The sequence below is a fragment of the Rhinolophus ferrumequinum genome, chromosome 11, assembly GCF_004115265.2.
Source record: "Rhinolophus ferrumequinum isolate MPI-CBG mRhiFer1 chromosome 11, mRhiFer1_v1.p, whole genome shotgun sequence".
In the NCBI taxonomy this organism is placed as follows: domain Eukaryota; kingdom Metazoa; phylum Chordata; class Mammalia; order Chiroptera; family Rhinolophidae; genus Rhinolophus; species Rhinolophus ferrumequinum.
Window position 1 is genome coordinate 16306971 of NC_046294.1, and position 23606 is coordinate 16330576.

Consider the following 23606-nt stretch of genomic DNA (forward strand, 5'->3'; position numbering starts at 1 on the left):
GCTGGGTGCAGCCCGAAAGGTCTATTTGGTTGTTGTTTGCAATAAACTCCTCCTCCTTCCTCCTCTCAACTGGAACCTGTCTGTTTTGTTCTTGACTGGTGACAGATGAAATGTGATCAGAGGGGCCTCTGAAATCTCACGTTAATTGAAGTCGGCAAAAAATACTAACAGTGCCCTTTTGAACTGCTGACACAGTACAGAGTGGATTGCCAGGGTTAGATTAACAACAGGTGGCCGGCCAGGGCTCCTGCACAAAGAGGGGTGCGTGGCCTGCCAGGGTCTGGGACAGGCTGCCTGCATCCCAGCCGGCAAACTGGGGGTGGGGGAGAAGCAGGGCTGCCAGAGTCCACTTCTCGGGCAGCGACAAGGGGTCACCACAGCTGCTGCTTAACACCCCTGCACCTCGGGAGTGCTCAGCACAGCTCCGCCTTCGTCACAGTAGGCAGGGCAACCCCTCCATCCCCCGAGTGCCGAGTGCCGTGCCGGTCTGTGTCTCCAGGGGCTGTTCTGGAAGCAGGGGGAGAGCCAGGTCCTGCAGGTCCAGGACGTGAAGGCCTGGCTGCTTGCACAGAGCACAGGACGGACCTCCAGGAGAGGCTGATCCCGACCCTCTCGCTCCCACTTGGTGACTGAGGGAACCCTCAGGCAGTACAGCCACATGATTTTTAAAGCAAAGCTCTACAAACAAATGATCCAGCAGGGAGGGGCCCAGGTGCCGCTGCAGAATAGGTGGCCCCTTGCTTTCCAGCATGATGGTGACTCAAGGAGAGGCAGTGTAGCCTCCAGAGACCCCTGTGGCGAGAGGGGTTGTTCTCCAAACCACCTGACACTCAGCTCTCACATCTGAAGGAGGGGAAAAAGCCCCGTTCCTGCCTAGTTTGCCAACTCGAGGGGAGGATTAAATGGGATGACACACATGAGCTCCCCTGTCCATGTGTCATTAAGCAGGAATCCTCGACGTGGCCGGTGGGGAGTAGGGTGGTGCAGTAGTGGTGGTCTGCCTCCTTACACAGGCCCAGACTTGCACGCTCAGCAGCTAAGGAACAATAGGTCCTCCACAAATAGCTCGTTCCCCAAAATAGAGCCGACCGTAAACTGTGCGCTCAGAAGCGAGAAGATGCATGCCAGCTCCAGAGACAATGGGTGTGAGAGTTGACATTTTCCCAAGAATTCTGTGATTCCAAACAGATTTTTTTTTTCAGCTCAACACAGACCAACAGGCTTGAGGAAGGGCAAACTTCTGAAAGGGGCTTCCGTTTATGACCATAAGCACACCACGTGTTAAGGTGTTGTCTTCAGGAGTTGGGAGCAAACCCACTGTGAGATCTCCCTGGCACCCTGGTCCGCGTGTGGCTCAGATGTGCACAGGCTACAAGTGTTCCTGCCACACCTTCTGGAATTTCCCTTTTGGTTGCTCCACAAGCCCCCTCCCCATCCCTTCTGTCTTTTACCCACACGCTCCCTAATTTCCAGGTTCTGTTGCTGTGACGTGCAGGCCAAGCTACACTATGGAGAATGAAAATAAACGAGTAGGTGTGTATGCGGGTATGTTGGGGGGACCAGGGAAGGGGACAAGCCTGAGGAAGGATGAAGCACAAAGCCAGCCCGTATCTTCTCTCCATGGCAGGTTTGTCAGAAAGCCCCGTTTGGACGAGAGCATGGAAAAGCGCTGGCAGGGAAGCCATAAGGTGAAGTGAGAAATGGGAGACGTGAGTGGAAGAACTGCCTTTGCGACGTATTGGCCGTTATCTTAGGCGAGCCACTAGAATGCTCTGATTTTCAATTTCTTCCTCTGTAAAGTGGGGATGCCAGCTCTTCCCTGCTCACCTCCCAAGGTGGTATGCAGTCCAAAAGAGTTAAAATATTTGAAAATGGTGAAGGGCTGTCGAGACAAGAGGAATCACGCACTCCGGTAGTTGGGAAGAGCCATGGGGCTTGACTTCCCTCCAATGGCTAAGGGCAGGGTGCCAAAGGCTGGGGTACTGTTTCATAAAGTGTGTCACCATACGATGAAGCACTGGGAACCCCCGATATTATATTTATGGGATTGGCCGGAGGGCCGTTGGTGAGGGAGCTGCTGATGCACGGTGTCTGAGTCTCCTCCGGCTGCCGTAACAAAATACCTCACACTGGCTGGCTTACATAATAGATACTTATTTTCCCACCGTCCTGGAGGCCAGAGGTCCATGATCAAGGTGCTGGGAGACTCGGCTTCCAGCGAGGCCTCTCTTCCTGGCGTGGAGATGGCGGCCTTCTCACGGTGTCCTCACATGGCCTTTCTTCCGTTACGCACACAGCTCTAGTGCCTCTTTCGTTTCTTCTAAGACCCCACCCTTATGACCTCACTTGCCCTTGATTACCTCCTTATAGGTCCCATCTCCAAATCTGGTGACATTGGGGGTTAGGGCTTCAGTATATGAATTTTGCTGGGGGACACGAGTCAGTCTGTAACAAGCAGCGTGGCTGGCATGAGTTACAAGGATGAGGGAAAGGCGCAGAAATGGACAAGCGGCTGTCCTTCCCACCCCACATCCCAAAGGGTCGCAGCGGGTCCCAGCAAAATCCCAGATGGCCCGAGCATCTGCTCGACTCAGTGCCTTGTTGCTTTCTACTTGGCGACTGCTAAGTGGTTCCGTCCCACTCCTAGCCCCTGCCTGCTCCACTCCATCACCACTGCTGATGCCGAGACAGGGCCAGAGACCAGCTCTGATTACATCCCTCAGCAGAATGATCATCTGGAAGGCCTTCGCATTACCGACAGACAGACATTTCAGCTCTGCTGTTTAGCCCTAAACTCCTGTCCAGCCTCATCTTTTCTAATTCCCCCACCTAGACTGAGTGCTCCTGCAAATCCAGGACTTCCGTTATACTTTCCCATATTCTTGTTTCCTTTCACGCCTCTCAGGTTCAAGCGCTTGTCCCAGCCTCCCCACACAACCCTACCCACCTAATGCCCATCCATCTCCACCTATTAATTCTCCAAAGCCCACCTCAAGTGCCACCTCCTTCACGGACACAAAAGTGATCACTTCCTCCTTCCACAGTGGGGACGGTGTGCAATTCACCCTTAATCGTGCACTGTCTTATATAGTAGATAGAACTATAAGTGACTCTCTCCTGTACTGCTTAAGACGATCATAAGCTCCTCGAAGGCAGAAATAGGTGTCATCTGTAAGAATAGGTGAATATTCTTCACCTATTTATCTGTAGCAGCTGGCACAGTATCATAGCAAGCACTTAATAAATGTCAGCTAGATGGCTGGCAAGTCTGCATTCCACATCAAGAACATAACAGAAAACACTAAACGGAGGCAATGGCACTGGAGGCAGCCTACATCCTGAGGCCCTAAGCAACCATCCAGGTGAAGGAGGGAAAGGGATACTGGTCCACGACAAAACCAAGGAACTGTATAAAATTTTAACCACCACTCACAAAACAATCACTTTATTGAGGTATAATTTACATAACATGAAATGCACCAATTTTAAGTGTAGAATTGGATGAGTTTGGACAAATATATACACACACGTAACCATCACCTCAATCAAAATACAAACCATTCCCCTCACCCCCAAAAGTTATGTTGTGCCTCATCTTAGTCAATCCCCAACCCCAGCCAACCGCTGATCTACCGTGTTTCCCCGAAAATAAGACTGGGTCTTATACTAATTTTTGCTCCAAAAGACGCATTAGGGCTTATGTTCAGGGGATGTCATCCTGATCCTGAAATATCATGCTAGGGCTTATTTTCTGGTTAGGTCTTATTTTCGGGGCAACACGGTACTTTTTGTCATTCTAGATTAGCTTTGCCTATTGTAAAACTTCATATAAGTGGAATATATTTATATAAGCGTAGTTCCGTACGATTACAGTATGTACTCTTTTGCATCTGGCTTCTTTTGCTCACTTTGGAAACTCATCCATGCTGTGTGTCTCACTAGTTCATTATTTTTGTTGCTTTTGCTTTTGTATTCCATCGTGTGGATATACCACAATTTGTTTATCCATTCATCTGTTGTTAAACATTTGAGTTGTTTTCAGTTTTTGGCTATTGTGAATAAAGCTGCTATGAATGGGTGTTGAATTTTGTCAAATGTCTTTTCTAGCTCTGTTGAAATAATTATACGGTTATCCTCCTTTATTCTAATATTGCAAATTATATTGACTTTCAAATGTTAGACCAAACTTGCATTCTTTAGTCATGTTATATCACCCTTTCTATATATTGATGGATTCAGTTTGCTAGTATTTTGTTAAGGATTTTGTGTCTGTGTTCAGGAGGGCTACTGGCCTGCAGTTTCTTTTTCTTGTAATATTTTTTGTCTGCTTTGCTATCACGGTAATGGTGACCACATAAAATGAACTGGGATGTATTTCTTCCTCTTTTATTTTCTGCAAAAACTTGTATAAGATTAGTATTATTTCTTCTGTAACTGTGATAGAATTTTCCAGTAAAACCATGTGGACTTGGATTTTTCTTTGTGGGAAGTTTTAAATTATAGGTTTGTTGCTTTAACAGATACAGGGCTATTGAGATTTTCTATTTCTTCTTGAGGCAGTTTTGCCAACTGTGTCTTTAAAGGATTATATCCATTTCATATATGATGTAGAATTTACCAATATAGTTGTTCATGTATATTCCCATTTTAATATTTTTAGAATCTGTACCACTGTTCCCTCTCTGATTCCCGATACCGGTAATTTGTATCTTCTCTCTTTTTTTCCCTTGGGTAGTCTAGAGCAGTTATTGATCTTTTCAAAGAACCAGTTTTTGTTTGATTTTTCTCCATTGTCCATTATCTATTTAATTTATTTCCAGTCTTATCTTTATTCTTTCTTTCTTCTACTTACTTTGGATTTAATGTGGTCTTCAAGTTTCTTAAGGTAGAAACTTAGATCATTAATTTTCTTTCTTTCTTCATTTCTTATATAAGCACTTCAAGCTCCAAGTACTCCACTCAACACATTTAGATAAATTGTGTTTTCAATGTCATTCAGTCCAAAATATTTTCCAATTTTCTTTGTTTTTATCAACCCATTATTTAGAAATATGTTATTTTATTCCCAATTAGTGGAGATTTCCCAGATATCTGTGATTGACTTCTGATTTAATTCCATTGTCAAAGTATGTAAGAGAACATACTTTTTTATGCTTTCATTTCCTCTAAAATTATTGAGACATTTTAGGGTGTAACACATTTGTGGTGAATGTTGCATGTACACTTAAGAATGTGCACCCGGTTATTGGTGGGTGAAGTATTAAGTGTCAAGTAAGCCAAGATGGTTGATAGTATCATCAGGTCATCTGTATCTTTCTGATTTTTTTTTTATTAACTTGTTTATCAACTACTAAGCGAGCAGTGTTGAAACATCTAAATAGAATTGTGAATTTCCTATTTGCTTTCAGTTGTTAGTTTTTGCTTTATATACTTTGAAGCACTGTCCCTTGGTGCCTACACATTTAGAATGACCTGTTCTGTGTTCTTGAACTGACTCCTTTATCATTATGAAATATTCCTTTCACCCTGGCTATATTCCTCGTTTAGAAGATTTTTTTGTTCTTTATTGATATAATAACTCCTACTTTCTCTCTCTCTTTTTTTTTTTAACTTTTTAAATTTGTTTAAGTGTGTTTTTCCAGGACCCATCAGTTCCAAGTCAAGTAGTTGTTTCAATCTCGTTGTGGAGGGAGCAGCTCGCAATGGCCCATGTGGGTATTGAACCAGTGACCTTGGTGTTAGGAGCACAGCGCTCCAACCACCTGAGCCACCTGGCTGCCCCATTTACCCTTTTACTTTTTAAACTGTATTTTACTGTTTTCCTTGTGGATAGGATATAATTGCTCTTGCTGTTTGAGAATAATCTCTGCCCTTTAATTAGAATGTTTAGACCATTTACATTTAACATAATTGATGTTTGGGTTTAAGTCTACCCTCTTGGTTTTTCATTTCTTCCATCTGTTCTTTGTTTACTCTTTCTTCTTTCCTTGCCTTCGTTTTGATTGAACATTTTTCTGGTATTCCATGTCCAGTTTGGCTTATTAGCTATGCCTCTTTTGAAAATGTTTTTAGTATGCATCTTTATCACAATCTATCTTACAGATATCTTCCTGGTTTTCTTCTTAACTCACTGGCAACTCCTCAGTCTCCTTTTTTCGTTCTTCCTTTTCTTCTCTACGTATAAAAGTTACAGTAGGCCCAGTAATCAGGCCTTCGTCCTTTTCTCTTTCTTCCTATACTAACTCTCTGGGTATCTCATCTAGTCCTTCGATTCTAAACCCCATTTATATTTTCAGTATTAACTAAGCTCTAGGTATCTAACTGCTTAAATGACCCTACCCTTAGGTATCCAAGAGACATCTCAAACTTAGTACGTCTAGAGTTCTTGTTTTTCCCTGCCGTCACTGCTGCCAGTCTGCCACATTTCAGGTCACTCAATTACTCAGGACAAAAACCTAGGGGTTAGCTGTGAATCCTCTAGTGTTTTCAAGTATATTCAATTCATCAGTAAATCTAATAGATTCTACTCCCAATGTAGATTCTACTCCCAATAGATTCTCTCACCACCTGTGCTGCTACCATCCTTGTTTAAGCCACCACTGTCACTCACTTGGGCTCGCTAAAATAGTCTCCCGATTTCCTTCATTTTTGCTCCCTACATCCTTTTCTCCACATAGTAGCTGAAGTGATCTTTAAAAAAAAAATAAACCATTCAGATGTCATTCCTCTGCTTAAAACTTTTCAGTGTCTCCGCATCGCAGTCATAATAAATATCTCGAATCCTTTTGGGCTACATGGTCCTAACACAACTGGCCCTGGCCTACTTTTCTGGTATCAACTCTACTATGCTCTCTACACTCACGACACTGCAGCCACACAAGAGTTTTTGCTGTTCTTAAAACAAGCTGAGTTTGTGCCTGCCCGAAGGCCTTCATGCCAGCTCTTCCCTCTGCCTGGTATCCGCACGGTCCATTCCTTCTCAACATGTAGGTCTGTGCTTAAATGTCACTTCTGACCAACTCATCTAAAATACCTCCTCATGCCCACGTCACTGTCTGTGTCCCCTTACTCTATTTTCTTCTTAGCATTTATCACAATTAGAAATTGTATTCATTTACCTGTTTTGGTTGTCTTCATTCTTTGAATGTAAACTTGATGAGAGTAGACACTTTGTTTTGTTCAATGCAGCATTCTCACACGAACAGTATCTGCCGTGTAGTAAGTACTCAATAAACGTTTATTGATAGAATGAATCCACCGCATCAGGCGTTTCATTTTTTTAAGGGAAAAGAATCTTTAGGAATCATTAAACTGAAAATACATGAGTGAAAATTTACTTTCTCCTGGTTCCTTTTCTGAAAGTGAATTAAACCTGGTTGTTAGATGCAATTCTCTTCATTAATAGACTTCCAGGTTCAGGTTGTGTCCACAGATTTCTCTACTGAGTGACTCACCAGGCCAATCCATCCCGAGTAGATAAAGATCTTTAGCCCAAGTTCTACTAAAGATTGCCGTGTCCTGCTCATAGTCTCAGTGGAGACTTTTGATGTGTTGTTAAAGCCCAAAGAAACCAGAAACCATTCCTTAGGAATTCCTAACCCAGAACATTTCCTAATTCCAAGACTTCCATACAGTGTATTATGTACTGCACTGGGCTACCAGATGTTTCCTTGTATCCCAACATTGTCATAGGTCACCCTTTCCATTGAGTTGGTGTAGCCACGGGACTAAAGGAGCACCACTCTGTTATTGATGGATATTCCTCCTGATAACTTCTCAAAAAGGGCCAAGGTACAACTCGCAACCGGAAGATGCTGTATGAGAGAGGGGGGAGAGTCCTTGCATCTTCCACGCACTGGAGAAGATAGAGTTAATGGCATCCTCATTTGGCCAAGTTGTCAATACAGCAAACCAAACTGGTGACAAGAACAAGGTTGTTCAGAGATAAATTATTGGGTCTATATCCAGAAAACAAGGACAGAGATTGGGTGCAGGGTAGGCAGAAGGGAGGAGATGAAGGTAAGCCTCTCAGGATCTACTGGAGAAAGACTATTGGAAATCCTATAGGAGCTGCTGCCACCAATGCACAATTTTCGTTAATTACCTCAATTGTGGCTGTTATCCCCTTAATGAGAAACACAACTTCACTTCTAAGCAGGCAGTGAGGCTGGCAGAAAGCTGAAACCTGAAAATCAGCAGATACAGGGCTGCATACAGCCCTTACTATTGAAATTAAGCCCCATCCAAAACACAGGGGGAGAACTCCAAATAGCTTCAGACAGCAGCCAGGCGGGCAGGGCCCTCACCAGGCACCGGATGGACTCTCTCTGGACTCGTCGAGAGGCCCAAATCCCAAGTGCTCATTTCAATAACATAAGAAAATAAACATGGGGCTTATTTATAGCACAGGAAAGGGACTGGGGCAAAAGAACTGCTCATTCTGTAATCCACCCTGACGGGGCCAGATAGGATCCAGACCCCCAAGCTCTCTGGTAACAGGGTGAGCAGAAATAGGGGCCGGAAGAGGGCTGGCCACCAGCATCACCAGGTACAAAGGTAGAGGCTCTGGTAAAGAGAAGGACAAGAGATCTGATACATCATTCCATCTCACTAACCCGAATTTAAACGCTCTTGCTGTCTCCAATTTCGGGCTGAGGAAACTAAGGCATGGGAGTGGACTCCCTAAAGGCCAAGGGAAATCCAGCTCAAGGGATGGTGGCATGAGAAAGGGAAATAAAAAAATCCTTGCCTCCTCCAGGCACCAAAGAAGTTCTTATTAATGAATACTCGTTAACAGTTAGAACTAAAAACGTATGTGTCTACAGTCCTGGGCCACTGATGGGCTCACACCATCTCAGAGCTCAAGAACTCCAGCTGGAATTGGAGCTCCCTGAGGTCAAGACAGTGTCTCATTCATTTCTCTGTCTCCTAGACCTAGTACAGAGCCTGGCAAAGACTCTATTCTGATGAATGAACAATTAGAAAAAGTAAACGATTGAATAAATGCTCTTACCTCTCCCAGATCAGTAACTAGTTGGTTGTTCTGCAGCTGTGATTACCAGAAAACCAGACGTCACTAAATTTATCCTTGGGTATGGTGGCTAATGGTGTATGTTGGTGGCTAGAAATAAAAGCCCAAATAGGTATGCAATGATTGACTGATGACGGGGTTATGTCCTGATAAACCCACCGAAAGCTGAAAATGTCCTAAGTCGAAGATGCATTTAATACATCTAAGCTACCGAGAGCCATAGCTCAGCCTCGCCTACCTCGCGCGTGCTCAGAACACTGACATCTGCCTGTAGTTGGGCAAAATCATCTTGCTGCCGCTGCTCAGCATCACAAGAGAATATCGTACGGCCTATTGCGAGCAGGGGGGAAAAAATCAAAACTCAAAGTGTGAAGCACGGTGTCTACTGAATGCGTATCAATTCCACACCATTGTAAAGTTGAAAACTTGTCAGCCGAACCACTGTGAAGTCGGCGACTGTCTGTGTTTGAAGGGAAGGCGCTATACGGTGGCGGAGACTCCCTGAGGGCTCGGGTCGAAGACATAGGGGCTACAGTCCCTGCTCTACTGGCAGATGTCACCCCCTGTGCTGCTCCTGAGAAGTTCCAAACGGTACTTTGCTGAGGAAGACACGGCTGCCCAGTCGCTCCTGGAAGCCACCCAAGCATCCTGCCTTTTGTCTACTGGTAGCGCTGTGCCCTTCTGGGAGGGTGGGAAGAATGAACCAGGGGCCCAATCACTTGGAAGAAGAAAGGCAAAGGCTCTACCTATTTCTTGAAAAGGAAAGGAGCCTGGAAAGGTGGGGGTTGGGGGGTCAAACTCTCCCGTCACCTTCCCTGTGCTGCCAGCAATGGTGAGCCTGACATTAACAAGCCATGGCACAAAGTTGCCAGTACACACCCACGCCCTCCCTGGGAATCTGGAAGACACAAAGCCTGAAGCTGAGGATCCCTGAGAGTGCATTTAATAGATGTGGAAGAATGGTTGTGCTTTGAGCTTAGACGGCTCCCACCCTCAAGAGACAGGGAAAATCTTGAGAGTGGAGTCCTGCCTGCTTAACTGTCCTCTGCCAGGAGCAGCTCAGTGAAGCCTGTTCAGATTGTCAGTCTATTCATGGGAGGCATAATGGGGCCAAAAACTGTTCTGGATTTTATTCAGACGTAGAAAATGGTGACTATCCAATACTAGCCTGGGATGGGAGCCCCAGGGCTTGGGACAGAGCCCTGGGGTGAGGTGAGCTGACAGGCCCCAAAGATTTCATGCGCCTCCAGGCCCTGCAGTGGAAAGCTCAAGTTGGTCCAAAGCCTTCCTGGATGGCGGCTGCCTGCCAATATGGTCAGCGCTCCTGCCAGAACTGCTCCTCAGGAAGTGGCTGGAAGAGGCTTGGGGCCAGCTTAGCACTCTCTGTCTCTGCCTCTGTGCCAGGGCTGCTCGGGGGAATAGCCTGCTGTGGCTTCTTTTGCTGCAACAGAAAAGACTACCTGGGCCAAGAGAAATGGAAAAAGCACCCTACCCCCAAAAGAAACCACTGTCCCCAAAGCAAAGGAAACCCACCAGGCTCGGGGTGGCTGGTTGATGGGAAACTCCCCTCTTAGCTGGGTTCCCACAGATCTTCCAACTGCAGAGCCAGGAAGTCTCACCAGAACCGAACCACTTCCCAAACCCGTTCTCTGCTTCACCTACTTTTTATTCTACCTTGGCTGAAAAACCATCAAAGGGGCTGGGATTTTAACCCCACAATCGTATCTTTAGAACTTGTGGCTAGAAATCTGCTATCTTTCAGTGGTAAGAATACTCCAGTCAGAGGCTACCATCCCAGGAAGCAGTTGGCATCACGGGCTTATTAGTGACTCCTTCAGTGAACGCGAGCAGAGGCAGCTTGCCTCCTCCAGCTCGCAGCCTGGTCCACACAGGCCGGAAGGGTGGTCACTTCTTTCCAAAGGCAGCAGAGAAACGAGCCCCTAAGAACCACAAGTTTGAAGCCCAGTTGGAAGTACGTAAGGCTTTGGCAGAGAAGCCAGAGTAGTCAGAGTTTAGGATATCATGACACTGAATAAAAAAGAGGAGACAGTATGGCAGCATTTGCAGGAAAGACCCAGAGATTCTGAGAATAAAAACTGGTGTTTTCTCCCTTAATTTTCCTAGAAAAGGAGGTTTTGCCTAAACATGGGTGAGACTTAATAAAATACGTAAGATTATCAACAACTATCTAATGTCAACCAGCAAAAAAGTGCGTCCAGGCTTGGCATTTAAGCAGACCCCTCCCCATTAGGCCCCAGAGGGCAGCAAGTGGCCAAGGGCAGTTGGCCACTTGCTGCCATTTGGGCCAAGGGCAGCTCAGGTTCGTCTTCTGCACGGGCCAGAGGATGCAGTTTCTTAAAAAAGATTTCTTAATCTAAGACCAGCTGTCGTCTGCTGTAGGCCAGGACATGGCATCTTAATTAGCATTATTGTTTTGCTTCTGAAACCAGGCTCTACGGCATCCCAAGGGCAGATGATTGCGACCCAATCTCGTGGGTGAGGCTTGCTGGTGAGCAGCTCAGAAAAACACTAATTAGGGGGTGGAGCCACTACCCCTTTGAATCCCCGAATCACGATGGCATCTCCTAGATTCCTGTCCTCAGTTTCTCCCTGTGGTCTGCACCACCAGTCTGTTCATAGGGTAGAAACTTTGAAGTTTGTTTCAAATGCCTCGGATGTAATACTCATTCTATAACATTGATTCTTCTATACAATGCCATAAGATCTAACTCCCAATATGTCTGGGGTAGTGAGGTACTTGAAATGGAGTTTTAATGTCGTTAGGAGGCAATGACTCCTAAGAAGGTGATAAAATCACATTAACACAGCTCCTTGGAGCTCCCAATGGTCTCGGAGTAAAATTCCTCTTCCAGGATCAAAGGGCTAACAAGTTGAAGAAAAAAAAAATGTGCCTTTGAGACAAAGGCCTGGATTAGAAACCAGTCACTAAGGTAGTGCATTGAGTGATGTGAAAAAGGGCAGAAACGTTTGAAGAAGCTAGGCTGTGGGAAGAACACTGAGGGTGACATAACGTACATATAACGTTAGCACAGTTCTTGGCTTTAGCAAGGATTGAAATGGGAGGCCCTTCCCCTTCACCTGCCCCAAAATTTTAAAACAAGCTAGAGAACCCCTGGAAAGGTTACAAGTACTCATGGTTTGTGTCAGCTATGGATACCTGGGTGACAACAGAAATCACTTTCTCTTGGTTTCTATCATCCTGTCCCCAGTGTTATGAATTTGAGACCAAAATGCCTTCCCATATCCCCTACTGTCGAGTACAGAATTATCCAAATCCAAAGTATGTATTAAGCACCTGTGTGTGCAGCTGCCTACGGCGAACAAATCACAGCTTCAGTGTCCGCAGCTACAAAACGAATGCACGGGATGAGATGACTTCTCCTCCCGCCCACCTGTGACAGCCCGTGATTCTGTCACTCCTTAACATGAAAGAAGAGGAAGCTCTCATGATTTCCACTTCCAATCTGACTACTTCTGAAGTTGTTCTTTGACCCCTCAACGTCTGTGGGGACACGTTTGAAATGACACTTGTTAAAACTGCAAGTTTAAAAACTACAGCATAACAACTGCTTACCTTCATGTCACTCAACAGAACAATGGGTGGTATATTAGTGATTTTGACTGGCACACAAGTAGGGTTCAGTAATTATATCCATATTCCAAGCAAATTGTTATGTATTTTGTGTTCTGGGGACATATGTTATGGCTAAAGCCCCAACTGTGCCTAGTCTTAATATTAGAGCCAGATAAATCTGTTTCGAATCCGTAACATCTAACATTTGCCAGAGTAGATCTGTTCATCAACTAGGCTTAAAGAGGTATAATTCACACATGTGCAGTGTTACTAAATGCTGAAATCTAACGATTTAAATATACCGGCAACTATGGCAAAGCAGTTGTTACAGCAGCATTTAACATTAGCCAGAACCTCCCCGGCTAACGTTACGTTTATACCAAAAGAATGAGGGAAATTTTGGCATCCCCTTGGGGTGGGCTCACAATTCCCTCAACTTTTACAACGTGTGTACTGTGTTTCCCCGAAAATGAGACCTAGTCAGACCATCAGCTATAATGTGTCTTTTGGAGCAAAAATTATAGTACAATAAGACCGGGTCTTTAATATGATATGACGTGACATGATATATTATAATATATAATACTGGGTCTTATTTTAATATAAGACCGGGTATAATATAATATAATATAATACTGGGTCTTATATTAATTTTTGCTCCAAAAGACACATTAGAGCTCATGGTCCGGCCAGGTCTTATTTTCGGGGAAACACGGTACTTCCTAGAGCAACTAAGTGTATGGCTATTAGAGATGCTGTGTTTTTCCCTGAGAATACCTACGAAAGATTGACTGGATCTAATGAGGAAGCAAACAAATTTCTTGGGAAGTTTTGGGAGCCATCTACTCTTAGAATGTTTAGTTTGGAGATCTTCCTCTGCTTGGTACACATGGCACCAGACACTCCTCCCGGCTGTGTCTTCTCAGACATGGGTAGTGGACTGGAGGTAAGGTCAGAAAACACACTTAAACACACAAAAGAAGAAAGATATAGTTCCTTGGACTATCAATAATCAGTGTTTAACACATAGTAGAAAAAGGAATAAAAAATAATTTTAATCATATCAAAAAGTCAAACCAGAGAGGAATAGTTCACGGAGCTGACAGGACCCGGTTCAGCAGCTGATGCTCTTCTGGGCGTTGAGTCCAGGGCCCTGGTCCCACGGCGCACATCACATCTCATTACGATGTTTGCATTTTGCACCAAATTCTGGGCTGGGCTTTTCCTCCAAAGAACTCACTGATTTGACGTAACTGAAAGTGAGATACGGGTACCTTTTCCATGATTTTCCAAACCTAAAATGGGCTGGTAGGTTGGTAGGTGTCTCTCCTCAGCAGTCCTCCAGTCAGTGGAGTTTCCCTTTGGATTGTTATGCTGGACTGGAAACAAAGTGAGCCTGAGCTGGATGTAAACCTGGAGCCTGCCACCAAGACTTCCATGTGGCAGTTTGCAAAAGCACCCGTTGGCGATCCTAAGAAACACGCGAGTAGAGGATGCACAGCTCAGGGTGCTTAGATCCTCTCTCTGGGCTCCTGTTCGTAAGGAAGCAGGGTGGGGGGTACAGGCCGAGATCCAGCATGTGGAAGCCGTGTTCTCGTCCTTTGTGCAGGCTTAGCGTTCAGACCTCCACCTGTGGCAGGTTTACAAGCTGCCAATGTTGGGGAAGCTCTTCAGTTTCTCAGGAAAGTCATCTTTGTACAGGACAGGGTCAGCTCGGTGCTCCACCACCTTCAGGGGCATTGTCCCGAAGACGGAAGCGAACTTGTTGATGCACTCAGACCTGGGGGGTTTGGGAAGGAGGAGGGCAGTGGAACAGATGAGCGGGGTAGGGGTGGGGGCGGGCAGGGAAGAGAAAATGTTCAAGAGGCTGAGAGATGAGAGCAAAATACATAATATTTAACAGCAACAAAAGAAAGGAATCCAAGCAGCCGCAGCCTGCGCCCAGGGTCTTAACCAGGTTGGGAGGGTGTGGATGAGAGAAGTGATCTGGGGTACTCTCTTCAGTCAGTGGGCGAAAGTGAGCAGGGAATGCTGTTTGCAGGCGATAGGCCTGCAGAGGTCAGAATCTCTTTCCCCCGCCCCCTTAAATTCCAGTCATTCTTCCAGAATGGGGAAAGTAGACCTCAAACCCAGGTGGATTAGCTGCCAACAATTCTTAACCCCATCTCTGCCAGCTAAAGAGAAGGTAAATGCTGCAAAGGAAAAAGCCACTTGGAGCTGGGCTTCAGCTCACTGAAGTTTAAAAGGCAGAAGGGAGGCTCTGAGCATGGAGCAAAAGGAGGTAACAGGGCAGTGAACCTCGATTCAGACAGTGAACACTTCACCCCTTCAGCCAGCACTCACTGAAGGCCTGCAAGTGGCCACCTCTGGGAAGTGCCCGCCAAGCCCCACAAGCTCTTCTATGAAAGCTGGAGTTCACACAGGACAGCTCTCATAACTGCAGCTAGTTCCAGGCTAGAACGAGCAGTAACAAGCCACGCAGTGACAGAAGAGCCCAGCACCGCTGGGGGAGGGGAGAGTCAGTTTCCTACGTCCCCCAAATCCCAGTGGCAACCTCGTCAGAGGTGAGCAGGTCAGGCACGTTGGCGGGAAACGGTTCTGGTCAATCAGGCCAACTGAGTGTGACAGCTGGTAATGAAGACACTTCTGCATCAGACCAGCGGGGAAAAGCAAGCCCGTAAAAACCGCTTTTGAAGTTAAGGGGACCTCAAGGATGGATTTCAGAAAGGTCAGTGTTCTCTCTCCTCAGCTAGGCCCACCCCACCTGAGAGCTACAATGAGAACAAACTAACCAGAGGCAGAACCGTTTACCAAGAAGGGGCTGAATTTCAAGACGCAGACCAGAAGTCTCTTCTGTGCTCAGAGCTACTGGAAGCTTTGCTTCAGACTATTTTAATCAAGGTTTGATTTGAGTGCTTTGAGCTTTAGGAAGAAACCAATTAATAAAGAAGCCGGTCATTATCAATTCTATCGGTCATTAGGTTTCTAAAAACAATTTGTTACCATTTCCTTTTGAACTTTTCTAGCTAATAACATCATCGTGTCCACTACCACCACAAATCAACAGCTAATACTTGTATGTTCCAGGCTGTGTTAAAAGTGCTTTACAGGTATTAGTAACCCATTTCACTCACATAAACCCCAGGGGCAGGTCCCATTACTCCCATTTGACATTGGGACGAGGGAGACACAGAGAGGCCAAGGAACATGTCGCAAGGTCAAGTAACTAGTAAGAGGCAGGGCCAAACCCAGGCCTTCTGGCTCCTGACGCTCAAGTCTTAATTAGGACATGATATACATTTATTTATTAGCACAATTCTAGGGTCCAAGGTGAGGGGCTGGAAATTCACAACTGCTGAGCACTATTACGTGCCAAAGAACTTACATACACGATCTTTTGGATTCCTGACAGCATTCCCCTCCATACACCCACTGGTAGATTTACGGCAGCCTCCTGTTAGGGGCTGAGAAATGAAGACTGAGAGAGGTTAAGCACCTCGTCCAAGGACCCGGAGCTGGAAAAGAGGTGGAGTTGGGTTTCAAACCAGGCCTGTACCGGCAATAGAGCCTTCGCTCTTTTCATCAGCCTCGCCCGTAACTCACAGGGGACGGGCTTTCCTTTCTGCTGACAGTCTTCTCAGAGTCAGGAGGTCTAGGATCCAAATAGAGGTGACTGGGAGGAAAGACTGAGGAGTCTCAACACAGTGGCATGAAGCAAACCCTGGACAACAGCGCCCCTCTCCTCACATTACGGGCTGAGGCAGTGGCAGACAAGGTCAGATCTCTCTAAGGTCTCACTTTTGACCGTTGCTCTGACTGTAATCATGTACCGATTCTTCTCGTTTCCAGTTATGATACCGGAGACCACAGCCAGCCATGCCCAGCACAGGTACCAGTGAGTACGTATTAAAGAAGAATTGTGGTTCCTGGCCGAGTCGAGAGACTCCGCGGCTCCCTGGAGAGTCTGGAGGACGGTGTCTCCTCTGCAACTCGACTTGTCAAAAGGACTGGGCCGCAGGCAAGAGGCCGCTGGGGCTCGGGCCTGCCTGACTTGTTGACAGCTGCTGCTGGCTAACTCAGGTTCAGTGAGTCCTTCTTTCTGTCTGCACAGCCTGCACTGGAGAAGTGGCTGAATGGTAAAGGTCCTAACTCTCCTGCCAGGTACTGACAATGTTTCCTCCTTCCTTTTCACATAGGGGATCTGAGTTGGGAACAGGTTAGGGCAGATAAAGAGTTCAGCTCGTTGCTGGTGGCCATCCTGAGTTGTTCAGTCAGGGAAGGGCCCAGAGACCCTGTCACTCCCTGCTCCCCTGGGCTGGTTTTCTAATTAAGTACAAACAGGCTAAGAGCTCCCAACGTCTATCTCTGCAGGCTGGAGGGATCTGGGGGAGAAACGACCAAGGGTTTTCTGTTTTCCTTTTAAACACATACAATTACCTAAAGCAACCAGGAGCCTTAGGACTAATGCTGGGGAAACCAATTCCTGCCAGGCAGTATGGTATAAGTTTTCAAGTATTATTCGTTCATTCATCAGCATACAGTGTTTGGTACAAAGATGCTCAATAAGTATTTGTTGAACCTATGAATGGATGCTATAATTTGATAGGTATTAATATCCTTAGTTTAGGAGATAAAAAGATGGAAGTTCAGATACGTCCATTTCCTTAAGTCAGACAGCTAATAAGTGGCACATTTAGAATTCGAACAAAGATTAGCCGGAATCAAAATAGGACGTTCTTTTTCTTAAGTCAACACTATCCGTCCACCATATTTTCTTGATCTTGTTGAAGCTATTGGTCAAAATGAGCAGTTACAAATTCTTCTGGTACTTAAAGAACTAACAGCAGCTCCTGGAAATGGATGCTGGGTAGTGAAAGCTACTTTCTTACACAACTGAGATTTCTGATCCTAGAACTCAAAGATAAGAATAAATAAGCTTATTGAATCACAAAACCCCACACAAGGTCATAACTTGCAAAGTGGCTAACTCCTTTCACTGTTGTGTGTAAAATGTGCATTTTGCAAAAGGAACGATTAAAAAAAATGAAACAAATGAACAATTCTATAGTTCACACTCCATGTTTCGGCCTGCCCACAATGGCTTAAATCATGCCTTCCTCCATCCCAATTTAGGTGCCTTGTTTAATAATTCAGTGATCCAGTCTTTAATGCAAACAGTTTGACTCTCAGTTTCTAACTGATTTCAAGGCGGATTCCCTGTCAAATTTCTCAGAATGGTAATCTAGATTCACGAACTTTACTTCTCACCACAGACTCACCCTTGATCACTCTTGAGCCCCATCACTCTGTGCCATTATTTTTTTCAGAGTCACCAGTGACCATTCATTTCAAAGGCCTTTTCCCAGTCTCCGTGTTCCTTACTCCTCCCTTGCTTCTGAGCCCTGCAGAGCCTGGTTCTTTCCTGGCCTCTCTAGTGGTTGCTTGTTTTCAGTGACTCCTTCTGTCTCATAAATGACAGCATTTCCCAAGATTCTGTCCTTGGCTTTTCTTCAGTCAATTTCCAAACATCTGTTTTTGTTTTACTCTTCTTTCTAAAGATCTAGTGCCACATTTCCAAGATCTGCTTGTCCCATATCTATACCTGCTTATTGGCAAAATCCCCAAATCACCTACCTCATTGCTCTTCAGCTTCACCCATGATTAAAATCTCTCGTCCTCATTAATTATACTGTCAAAGGTATAACTGTTCACCCCACCTATCCCTTAATTGGCACCTCCTCCTAACTATATTATTTACACTTTTAAAGGTACTACTATTTTCTTGACTCAAAATCTAAAAGTTACCTCTGTCGACTCCATCATAACCTTCCCATAACTATTTAGTTGGAAATCAAGTTCTAGCACATCTTCCTTTGCAGGGAAAAAAAATCTCTTGCAATTTAATTCATCCCCTCCTTTCCACACTCAACTTAGTTCAAGTGTTCTGTTCTTCCTGCAGTCTCTTCACCTTCATTCCTTCCTATGCATTACTTGCAAATTAATCTCAAAACAATACTGTGATCAAGCTACAATACTGTGATCAAGTTCGAAAACCTTCTGTGGTTTACCAGAGCCTGAAGAGCCCCTTAACTGGGACTTCAAGGCCCTTTGCCTTGAAGTTTGGTACTAACAGGCCAGAATTCTATGCTCTGGCCAAAGGGAACTTCTTAACTGCTTGCCAAATACACCCTGAACTTGCTGATTGGCACCTCTGCCCATCCAGTTTCCTCTGCCCAGGATCTCCTCTTCTTGCCCAAAGTTTCACTGGTTGGGATCCTAGTGATCTTGGAAGGCTCACTTTAAATGCCATCACTTTTACAAAATTATTCCTAATAATCAACTTAGCAAGAAGCCACTTCTCTTTCCTCTGATCAATTATAACATTTTGAGCCTCTCTTATGGTACTTACCACATGTAGCTTTGGATTAAGTTATATATACACACACACGCATTACGACATATATATATATATACACACATACATATATATATATGTATATGTATATGTATATATATTTGTTGTTAATTATAAACTCTGATATAATCTGATTCGAGCCTAACAACAGCTGGGTAGTTGCCTATTCTATTTTCAAAGCCTCTTCCACATCTCCCTTAGTTCCTTTCTTCAGCGTTTACTAATAAATGTATCTAACATAAATCTCTCACTGCAGTTTGAGTCTCTTTACATTTGTCACAGTCGTAGTGGTGCTAGAGAAGACTTATTTGGCCTCAGATGAACTTCAAAGCCAGTATCAGGTCAACCTTTCTACCTACAATTCCTTTCTTGGACCATATAACCCCACCATTTTAACTTAGCCCAGTCCATAACCAATGGCTTAATGTTTGGTAGGTTTAAATAACAATTTCATGTGCTCCAGAAGAACTACAGTTGGGTCTCTTCCAAACAAGCTCTGATAGCTAATGTCACTGCCCTTGACAGTATAATAGTTATGACCCCAGTGACAGATATTTCCAAAATCACAATATATTATTTCCCATTGACAGTTGGTAAAAGTCAGGACATTTCCATAAGATATTTATATATGAAACAGATAAAGAGATTATTTAGAGAGTGAGAATAAGAAGGACTAAAGCATTACATAAGAATCCAGGCCAAGTGAAACAACTTTTTGTACAAAAAAACTCCTTTAGGCTCGAAGGATTGGCTGACAGATTTCAGAAATGAATGCTGCAAACAGATGCATGTGAGACCTGTGGAAACCTGAACGAGATACCTCATTCTATAATTCTACTATAACATTCTCTCAGTGCATTTTGGTCCCTTGACAATAGAGCTACTGGATGTCAGAGCTTGTTGTCTCATGTAAGGAGCTGCCTTTTGGAAGAATTGGGTTTGATTCATGAGGTTTGAAACTTGGGGCCCTTTGGGATAAAAGTGAGAACTACTAGGTCTACTACAAGATTATAACGGTCTTAAGGGAAGACATACATATCCACTCCTTCCATACTTACCTATAAGGCCCGGTGTTACATTCTACACCAAGGTGTTGGTTGGGGAACTGACTGAATGGAAACACAGTATATTTCAGAGCTGCCATGCTCGTCTCTGTCTGTAATGTAGAGCTGTGCTTTCAATTCTGTTCTTGGAAGGTGTTTGAGGAGTGTCAGCAAAGGTAATGTGTCTCTGGTGGGTTTGGTTCAATTCCTTCTAATCATACTTTTAGTGTAATGTGGAGATATTACCCTAAAAAACCACCCAGTATTTCCTTGGAATGAACCAGCTTCCAATCAAATGACTGTGGATGGTTAACTGCATAATCCGAATGGAAAATATTCGGATCTTAGGCCAGCCATATTTTTAAGACCCTTTGAGCCATTACAAATTGAGCGAGTAGCATTCCAAAATAATTCTTTGGTTGACCTGGGCTTGAACTAACTCAATTCCCACAGTGCAAAAGGAGGTGACTATGGCTACCAGCAATTCTCCCTACATCTCCAAAAAAGTCCCACAAACAGGCCCAAGGCAAGAAATGGGGATCAGAGGCTAGGGTGGACGTTCGACAAGAGGCTCACTCACCTCTCCACCATGTGTGTCTGGTCTAGTGAAAGCCCATCAATGGCTGTGCACTCAGGACACTTGAATTTCTTTCGTGGTGTTACCTGCCAGAGGAGCACAAAAATATACCTGGCTGTCAGTGCCAAGGATAATACAATCATGCTTGTGAGTCCACTGTGCATGCTTCTGTTCTGTAAGCGGAGATGCCTGCGCCCTCCACACACACACACACACACACACACACACGCGCGCACGCGCACGCACACGCACACGCACACACCTCACCACTCCTCCATTCCATTCTGTCTGGCCTGGCCAACGGCAGAACTCACAAGGGCCCAATAAAAAGGCTTGGAGGGCTTTTGCCTTCTGTAACTGGAAAGAAGTGGTGATGACAAGCTCCTTAATTCCTGTTTAATGACTGTTTTCTCACTGCCAAGGTCCTTGTATAAACACCATTTGTTCTTGCAGCCATAAGGGCGATGAAATACAGCTTCCCAGAACTTTCACAGTAACCTTCGTTCCAACAGGCGCTCTTTCTCCTCCTTCCAGCTAACGGCAAATACTAAACAGCTCTTGGAGATGCCAGGTTATTTTGCAATTCCCTCGAATCAGGAAAAAAGTCCAATGGTCCCTCACCGCTTGAATCTTTTTCCCTGATTCTCCCCCACCCTTCCAAACCTTAAACTTCTAATGTCTGTTCTAGCAAACTCAGGGGAGGCTGCTATCCTAACCCAGTGAAGATAAGTAAACAGTGGAGGCATGGGAGGGGAAGAAAGCTGGATAGCTAACCAAGGCAGGGTTCAGAAGCTCACAGACACCAGGAATTACTGTCCAGACTAAGCAAGCACAGCTAAACACATCTCGAAGCATGTCAGAAAGCGAATTTGGAGATAAACTTCCCTTAAAATGAGTTTCGTACATTACATTCTTTAATGTTCCTGGCAGTGAGCTGTTCACCGAGCTCTTTCGAGAGCTGGGGCATAGGGTGAAGATGGGGTTGAGTGTGGAGAGCAGAGCTAGTGACTTTCCCTCTCTCCTGAGTCACTTTGGTTTAATCTGGCTTCTCTCATCAGTTAGTAGTATGAGGAGCCAGTGGGGAAATGTCACACTATGCTTCCAATACAAACTTCCAATGTAGGAAGATTCTAGTCCTAGGCATCTGGACTAGAAGTACCATCCATTATCGTACATAAACTTCTCATCTAGAGTGAGAAAACGTCAAGATGAGTCCACTCATGTAAAGAAGTGTGTCCTCTCCCTACATATCTAGGGATCTGATTTGAGCAAAATCTACATGTCAAGAACAGATATCTATCCTCGTAGGAACTTTATGCACTCTCAGCTTTTAATAGATTATAGAAAAGTTCATTTTTGAAACCCGGTAATTGATATTTAAAAACAATGTTTCGGACGATTACAATAATTACAACAATAGTCTGTATAAAGTATACTATTTTCTTAACATCTATTAAAAAAAAAATTGCTACCTTAAGAAAGACATAAACTGTATCCTTTAGCTAACAAAACTGGATTCCAAATCAGCTTTGAGAATAATATTAATTGTTTTAAAAACACGAATTGTGGATTGACCATCACAGCCTTTACCTCTGATGCTGAAGGTTAAAAACTATAATTAAACTGAATAAAAACAGAAAATATGTTTCAACTATCAAAGCCTACCTGCAAGTTTACCATGTGACAATGTTAATCATAGAATCTTAAAGCGAAAAGGGAGCTTCAAGTTCATGTAGTCCAATACTTTGTTTGTAGTTATGAGAACTTCTCAGGCTCAGGGACAAAGAGACTTGCTCCAGAGCACAAAGCAAGTTAGTGGCAGAGCTGGACAGGGACGCCTCCTACCTTGATGACAGCTTTCCCTGTGACATTAGCCACCAGGAAATTCATGGCGATATCTTCACAGTTCATATGAGCATCCACCCAGTTCTTGATATCCCCAGGCATTTTGTAGGTATACAGGTAATTAAAATACTATTAAGTGAGACAAAAAGAAGAATCATTCAAACAGCAGTACCCTCTGGCTGACAGGTAAAGGGCAGCTTTGTCATAGCATAGGCACAAGCTTTCTCTCAGAAGATAAACCACAAGAGGGTCAAAGGAAGTATTAGAATGCTTTTGGTCAGGTGACCAAGATCTTTTATTTTGTCATTCTTTTCAAAATCACCTATTGTAAGCAGAGGAGAGGTACAACATGAAGCCCCTATAGGATGCAGTCCCTTCGGACAGATTAATGTATCATGTGTTTTACATATATTGTTCACAGACACACTACATACTGATCTTTAGTAAATCCTTCCCCTGGCGTCACAATGCTCGATCCTGTTTTCTCTATTCTTTCCATGGGTTGCAAATAGAAACAAAGATAAATTAACAGTGGATTGACATAGCAAAGGTACGTTACTTTTTGTTTTAAAGTAAAACAAAAAAAAAAGTCAATTCTGAAACAACCATAATCTACACGTAGGAAATAGTGTAGAAACTCATGGGCAAAAATAAAAATAGTGTACAATCTACTATCATAAACCCTAAGAATTATAAATCTTATTGCTAAGAACAAAAAATCATTTCTGGATCTAGAGTCCTGAAAAATATGAGGGCAGCAGTGCTGAGATAACTACAAGCAGTCAATACAGACCTAGCAAGTTAAAGGAACTATGTTGGGTTGAACACATCTTTCTCTTGACATCAGTTCCTTATGCTACTGCCGACAACATACAAGTTATTGCTATTCAATTACACCGTACACTTCCAGGGAAGACTCTATCATCGAACCAAATATTCTGAAATCTAGTACATACCCTTCCATCACTCCCTAATTAAAATTGTCAAAAACATGAAGCAACAATCCTTAGAAGGGAATACAAAAGGCTCATAAATACACAGAAGGAATTTCAATCTCACTAGTAACCAAAGTAGTTAAAACAGTAAGATACACTTTCACT

General features: G+C 44.3%; 1 protein-coding gene across 1 annotated transcript in view; it reads right to left on the minus strand.

The window, feature by feature from the left end:
* Nucleotides 1–13940: 13940 nt before the first annotated feature.
* Nucleotides 13941–23606, minus strand: part of EXT2 (exostosin glycosyltransferase 2) — a 127272-nt gene continuing 117606 nt past the window's right edge. The window contains exons 12-14 of the mRNA XM_033119158.1: nt 22507–22635; nt 20665–20747; nt 13941–14406 (exon numbers count right to left, since the gene is read on the minus strand). Coding sequence (XP_032975049.1) covers nt 14268–14406; nt 20665–20747; nt 22507–22635 — 351 coding nt within the window. The 3' untranslated portion in view covers nt 13941–14267. The remainder of the gene's footprint in view (nt 14407–20664; nt 20748–22506; nt 22636–23606) is intronic.